At 48.7% G+C, this 7500-nt stretch overlaps 1 protein-coding gene across 1 annotated transcript in view; it reads right to left on the reverse strand.

Annotated features, from left to right (window-relative positions):
* Positions 1–738, reverse strand: part of LOC122259840 (histone H2A) — a 1949-nt gene extending 1211 nt beyond the window's left edge. Inside the window, exon 1 of the mRNA XM_086534408.1 lies at positions 1–738. This exon is cut by the window's left edge and continues 1211 nt beyond it. Within this exon, the coding sequence (XP_086390534.1) occupies positions 225–596 (372 nt within the window). The 5' untranslated portion in view covers positions 597–738 and the 3' untranslated portion in view covers positions 1–224.
* Positions 739–7500: the final 6762 nt, after the last annotated feature.

Raw genomic sequence — 7500 nt, forward strand, 5'->3', positions numbered from 1 at the left:
TGTTGTGGGGGCATCGGTGAGTTGTTGATAAGTTGAGTATAATGACAATGTTATTGAAGAATATGACATTGATATTGCAATCTATGCATTTGGGCTTGGGGTTTGAGGTTGAGTAGCTAGTTTATTAGTTTGGGATTGATAGAGTAGTCAATTACATCTCTAGGGAGATTTTGTGGCTCCGAAAGGAGCCGATGTTGTTGAAAAGAGGCAACCGAGAGAAAGATTTATTTCTTCTCAGTCTTCTTGGGGAGGAGCACAGCCTGGATGTTAGGCAGGACACCACCCTGGGCAATGGTCACACCAGAGAGGAGCTTGTTGAGTTCCTCGTCGTTACGGATAGCCAGCTGCAAGTGACGGGGGATGATACGGGTCTTCTTGTTGTCACGGGCGGCGTTACCTGCCAGCTCGAGAACCTCAGCAGCCAGGTATTCCATGACGGCAGCCAGGTACACAGGGGCACCTGCTCCGACACGTTCAGCGTAATTTCCCTTACGCAGAAGGCGGTGAATCCTACCTACAGGAAACTGAAGGCCGGCCCTGCTCGAGCGGGACTTTGACTTGCCCTTGACCTTACCACCCTTTCCACGACCTGACATGATGCTTGCTTTATAGGTATCTCAAAAACCTTGCAAGCCAAAACCAGAGCTTACCTATTTATAGGCGCCCACCGTTGAAACTTACCGATAGCGTTAGATGGCAACGGTTCCCACGCCCGTTGAGCCACTAGCTGGGGCTCACTCACCTGAGGCTGGCGCCCGTGTCGGCCCATAAAAGGAAAAATCCTTATCGGTGTCACCAAGGTTAAACTAAGCTTTCAAACAATAAAGGTACAAAGAAATCAAAATCAAGCTCCAGCCTGACTTTGTTTATTTTGCACCTATTTGTTTGCGAAGACTTTTGTTTCTGCCAGCCCCAGGCTCCCAGAAACAGTTTGACTCATAACCGCTCATAGACGGCTCCGTTGAGTTATCGTGGTTTTCCGCGACCTCAACCAGGCTACTCTATTTGCTGTTGACCTCCTTTTTTTGTTTGCAAGGTTATAACTTGAATAACAAGCCACGAATACTCGCGTAGCTTCGGCTATCATCGCGTTTATTCTTGGCCCTGTGATCAAGTTATCTTTTGACCACTGTTCTCTCCCACTCTCTTTCGTTCCTTTCCCTGTACTCTCCCTGGGCCTACGAGATTCCCCTTGTGGGGTCTGGTATTCGCCTGGGGGAGGGCTGCAGCCCCAGTCCCCTTGTAGCAGTTTGGGACCAGGGAGCGGTACCACGTACAAAGCCCCAAGACTCTGAGGTACCGGAGAAATCCGCCGGTTCTTCCTCTGAGTGGGTCGGGCGTAGGGTCAGGGAACTAGCAGATCTCCATAAATCTGCAACTCTAGAGAGTAGGGATAGGGATAGGTCCCTGGAAAGGGTCCCCTCTGACTAAGGCTGGAACATCCAAAACCTCTATAAGCCCCCACAAAAAGGGGACGAGGTGGGATTTGTAATTCCTGCCACGCCCTCGAGTCAGAGGCGTAGGTTCACTACCTCCTCCATCGTCGTACCTTTGCCCTCATGTCATGAGAGTTAAAGTACGACCGTCCGACGGGCGACCCTCTTTTGCTAAGAGGGAAGCCCTTCTGCAGGCCCTCTTTGATGCTGAAATACGAACCCTTAGACTGATTACCGCACATGACCATTTTATCATCTTGTGTCAAGATGAGTCTAACGCCGAAGCAATGTTTACCGACCACACTGTAAACCTCCTAAAGACTAAGGGATTCGAACCAGTAATGCCACCTGAATTAAAGGCCAAGCTGACGCTGGTCTTCAAGCACCTGGACAGAGAACTTGTCAAAGAAACGCCTGAGGCAATCAAAGGCGAGATTGAGAGGAATCTCCCTGAAGCTAAAATTGACAACATTTATATTATGAAGAATCGCTACTTGATGAAAGTACAGTTCTCTGACCACATGACAGCAGCAAAGGTGCAAGATAAAGGTTTATACCTTTTTCACATTTTCGTGAGCCCCCGCCAAATAGAGCCCGAACGATTCACTAATATTACACAGTGCATGCACTGTTATAAGTACGGGCATCTAAAGGCTACCTGCCCTGACAAAGCACAAAACCTCCGGCTATGCTCTGAATGCGGTGCCAACAACCACAATTACAGGGACTGTAAGTCCAGCACCAAAAGATGCCTCAACTGTGGCGAAGGTCACAGAACTATGGCCAATTCCTGCCTGATAAGGAAAGAGGCTATCAAAAACTCCCGAGTGGAGGCAACCAAAAGGGAAATAGAGAAGACAGAAATCCCCATAAAAAAAGTTGCAGAACAAACTGCAAAACAAACCATCGCAGCCACCCAGAATGCATGGCTAAAACCATTAATAAAAGAAATAAAAGAGGTTAAGGAGGAGAAGGAGAAGGAGAAGAAAGAGCCACAGGTAATCCTACAGATGCCAGACAACCTGTCAGTAGGCATAATGACTGCCATTATTCACGCTCACCTTCGCAACATCATGGAACCAGAGTTAGGTTTTCGTCACCATGTCCAAAAAGTTTTGCGCGATAACAACCTGCCTTCACTTGATCTCGGGAACGGGGACTCATGGGGAATCTTCAAGGTCATCCCACCTCACCTCATTAACACAACCACAGAAACAACAGTCACGCACTCCACAACCTCACCACACACACACATAACAGCCACACAACTCTCACAACCTTGCCTCGGTCCACAGGACGAACCAGAGGCAGAACACCACGCTGCACCACAGAGAAAACCAACACCCACTCCACGACCCACACCAAACATAACGCCACACCCAACGCCAAACACAACACCGATTCCCACCCCGACACAATCACCCTCACGCCAACCCAACACGACCACCCTCGCGCCACCACCCTCGCCCAACACAAAACAAACACGCGCTGTCAGACCCAAAACCACACAAGCACACAACCCCACAGACTCCGAGGCCGATAACCACTCCCGGCGTCACCGAGATGGTTACGACCTCAACCCAGAGACATATGGCATCCGTCTTTTTGCAACGGAGCCTGGACGCCACAAACACCTCAACAAACTACAACTTGCACACGAGATACACAGAGGAACAGTAAAATGGATATACACAAACCAAACATACAAAAACTACATTCACGAACAAAAGATCACAGAACACATGCGCGAGGGAAACATGCTCATTCACTCAAACATGGTAGAAAAACTAAAACAACAGAAATTCGAACACCTAAAGAACGGCTGGTATAACACATCCAACTAACACCATGGCTGCATCACACACCACTCACACGTCACTACACTCAAGACTTACAATCATTCATCACAACGTACTCACCTGGACACCAAACAGAAGAAACGAACTCACAAACCATTACAGACAACTCGACCCTGACGTCATCCTCATTAACGCTCATTCTCTCAGGCACCCTCATTCCCTTCGCATCTTCACCTATAACACCTACACATCTAACAAAACAAACGGAAGAGATGACGGCGTAGCAATTGCTGTAAAACAAAACATAAAACACAAACTTCTTCATAACTTTTCCTCTGAACTTATGGCAGTAGAAATAGACACCCCTCACGGTCCTATCATCCTTGCCACCACCTACATTCCTCCTCGAAGACCCTATCTTTCCGAACCAGATATCTTTCAGCTCCTGCGATACAGAAAACCAACATACATCATGGGAGATTTCAACGCACACCACAGACTTTTCGGCTACAGAGACACCAATGCCGTCGGACGAGGCCTCGCCTCACTCATCTCCGACGGCAGACTCATCCACCTCGGTCCTCACTCACCCACACTCATTCGACACAACACAGCCACTACTCCAGACTTAGTTCTCGCTAACACACATGCAAACCTAAATCACCACATAGTAACAGGCGATGCCACATCCAGCGATCACCTCCCCGTGATCTTAACACTATCCACAAATCCAATCATGGTTCCTACACCTCCCCGAGAGAATTTAAAACACGCAAACTGGGAAGGGTACAAACAAGCACTTATACACACACGCACTCCCGATCTCGAGGGGTCCCTCACTCACAGCATAGACGACCACCTCAACCAGTGGTACACAGACATAAACACTGCCCGCGCGGCGAACATTCCCAAAACAACATTCAAAACACTCGTACACTACCGAGAAACACATCGCCTGAAAACACTGAAAATACTTTACAGACATCTTCGTGATCTTGCTGATACACAGGGATGGAACACTATCTTACGCGCACGATACAGAGAAATTCAAATACAACTCACCAACGAAACAAATTACATGAATAAACAACACTGGGAATCACTCACGCGAGAACTATGCAACAACATGAAAGATCCCAAAGATTTCTGGAGTAGATTCAGAAAACTTATGGGATCGAACAGACAGACTGCAACATTCATCTACAACACAAATAGACAGAAGATAGACACAGCAGAGGGGATGGAGGCTGTCCACCGGGAGTTCTGGCAACAGAACTTCCAAATCTCCCCTGCTGAGAACGCAACATTCGACCCCGACACAGAGACCGAGGTCACAAATACACTACAACACCTGCAACACCTAATTCTCCCATCACGAACAGTCACACTCGACAATCTCACACCCGACAACCCTCTCTCTCACCCTATCACACCAGAAGACATGAGATACGCTCACATACGCTCCAAAAACACTACACCAGGAGCTAGTAACATAAACAAACTTCTCATGCAACACTTACCTCCTAATATGTTCAGTAGACTACGCCAGATCTTCAATGCATGCTTGGCAACAGGATATTTCCCTGACAGGTTTAAACAAGCTTCACTTGTATTAATACCCAAGCCAGGGAAGCCACCTCACGAGGTCACGAGTTTCAGGCCTATTTCCTTGCTTGAAACTCCCGGGAAGATGTTTGAGAGGATTCTTTCATACAGACTTAAAGCTCACCTTGAAAACAACAATCTACACAACAGTAGGCAACACGGCTTTCGCCCTCACAGGGGGACTGACAGCGCTATCGCTCTCGCTTACGAGGAGATAGCGCTCAGTCTCGCTAACAAGCACCAGACCAACATCATACTACGAGACGTCACCAAGGCCTTTGATAAGGTCTGGCATGACGGTCTCAAGTACAAAATAACACGACTACAACTTCCTCAACACTTCACACGCCTCTTATGCAACTTCCTGGACCACAGGACTGCCAACATCCGCCTTGGTTCATTCCTCGGCCCCCCTATCCACCTTAGAAGTGGAGTGCCACAAGGGAGCGTTCTCTCGCCAACCCTCTATATCCTGTACACCGCCGATATGCCACACCCAGCACCCTTCAGTAACTACATTGCCTACGCAGACGACATCACACAAATCATCTCTCACCCCTCCAAGTCCAAAAACATAATGAAAGCAGCCACACAAACAGCCATCAACACTATCAACACTTACGAAAACAAATGGAAAATACAAACAAACACGAACAAATTCACCATCATACCAGCCGCACAACGCACCGCACCACTCATCACACTAAACGGAACAAACATACCATACGCACAAGCAGGTAACATGTTAGGCTTACACTTCAAAAGAAACGGCATTTTCACGCACGCACAACACCGCACGAAACAAGCACGCACCACTCTCACACGCCTGAGGAGGTTTTATGCCTGCTCACCCCACACAAAGCTCAGACTCTACAAAACAATCGTAAGACCCATACTCGAGTACACGCCCATTCCACTGATTGCAATCTCCACATTCCAAAAAACCAAGATGCAATCTATACAGAACAGAGCACTATACTGGATAAACAACACATCAAACCGAAACAGAGCACAGTACAGAATATCCGCACAATCACTCCACGAAGCATATAACATCGAGCCACTTAACACACGCATACACACACGCAGCAAGCGAGCCTGGGATCGCATACAACACTTAGAAAACACAAACTACGACGACATATTCCAAAAACACTTGGCTACACAGACCAACCACTCGTGGTGGCCCAGGACACTACCGCTCGCCCTTGGAGATTCCCCTGACCCGATTTATAACCGCCGTTGATGTCCCGAGGAGGGAGCACACTGACCCGCGAGAGCGAGCGCCGGCCGGTGAACGCTCCCCCCTCGGCAATGTTCTGTTTTTTCGTTTATGCTTTCGTTCATGTTTTCGTTCAGTTATTTCCTATTTAATTATTTTGTAAGGTGTCATGTAACTATATAATATGTAAGCTGCATTCGCGGGGAAAGGCCTCGGACCCGCGCCCACCCGCCCACGCGCGAGTGAGCGCTGATCGGAGGATGTTTCTCCCGCGAGAAAAACGATAAAATACGAAAACGCAGCCCAATAGAACGAACCATTCAGAATTGTACCGTTTTCTATGCAATGTGGGCAGCCCGCGACTCGCGCCCCGCCCACCTCGAGTGAGCGAAGGCGAGAGAACGCTCCACCACCCATCTTCGCCCAGTACCAAAATGCTTCGCTCACGCCACCGCGTGTTGCACCCTTGTACCGCCAGCCCTTAAGGGCGGGAGAGGCCCCAGGTCGGCGCACGACGTGATGCACGCGCGTGCACCGATCGGGGGATGTCTCCCACCCACACCATAACCGAGCTGCACAAAACTATGCTCTGATCAAGCTATAATGATCAGCATAATGTTATATTTTGTAAAGTTCAAGCCATTTCGTTATTATTTCTGTTCTTTCATTCATTTATGCTTCTTATGTTCATACCTCACCTACATTCCTCACCCACAACCATACTCCCTTCATTCACGCCTCACTCACCATCCAGCACCATACACACCTCGTTCCCACAAACCATCAATCACCGCCTGGCCTCACCTCCCCTCTCCCCCCCCCCCTCCCCCCCTCCCCCCACCCTCGCCACCACAGCCGCTGCTCACTCACCACTCCTCCTCCTCCTCCCTCCTCACCCTCGCTCTACTTTCACCATTTCCATCCATCTCTCTTCATATTCATATGTTTTTTCACCATCCATCCACTCACCAAAGACATCCACGGCACCGAGTGGTATCAAACCATTATTTAATGTTTATTCATGCTCATATTTCACGTTATGTTTCCCTCACCAGCCTAGCCACTCGCGCGCCACTCCACGCCACCGCCTCCTCTCCCTCGCTCGCTCCCCCCCTCCCCCCTCCTCCCTCCTCCCTCCTCCCTCCTCCTCACCCTCGCTCCTCCCTCCTCGCCACGACCACCTCGCTCCCACGCCTTCCATTCATCCGTTCATTCATTCGCCCATTCATTCTCTCCGCCATCCCTCGCCTCGCATTTATTTGCTTACGCCGTTTATTATTTGTTCTCGCTCACCATTTTTCTTCGTTTATTTTCGCTCTCGTTTATTTGTTGTTACCTTTTAGTTCACTTATGTTATTTACTAAAAAGGGCATGACTTTTCCCCCTTTCTCAAACCATTATAAAAACAAACAAAAAGAAAAAAGAAAAGAGCGACCCA

This window comes from Penaeus japonicus, unplaced genomic scaffold (assembly GCF_977035675.1).
Source record: "Penaeus japonicus unplaced genomic scaffold, GWHDUDI00000001_assembly GWHDUDI00000041, whole genome shotgun sequence".
NCBI classification, from domain to species: Eukaryota; Metazoa; Arthropoda; class Malacostraca; order Decapoda; family Penaeidae; genus Penaeus; species Penaeus japonicus.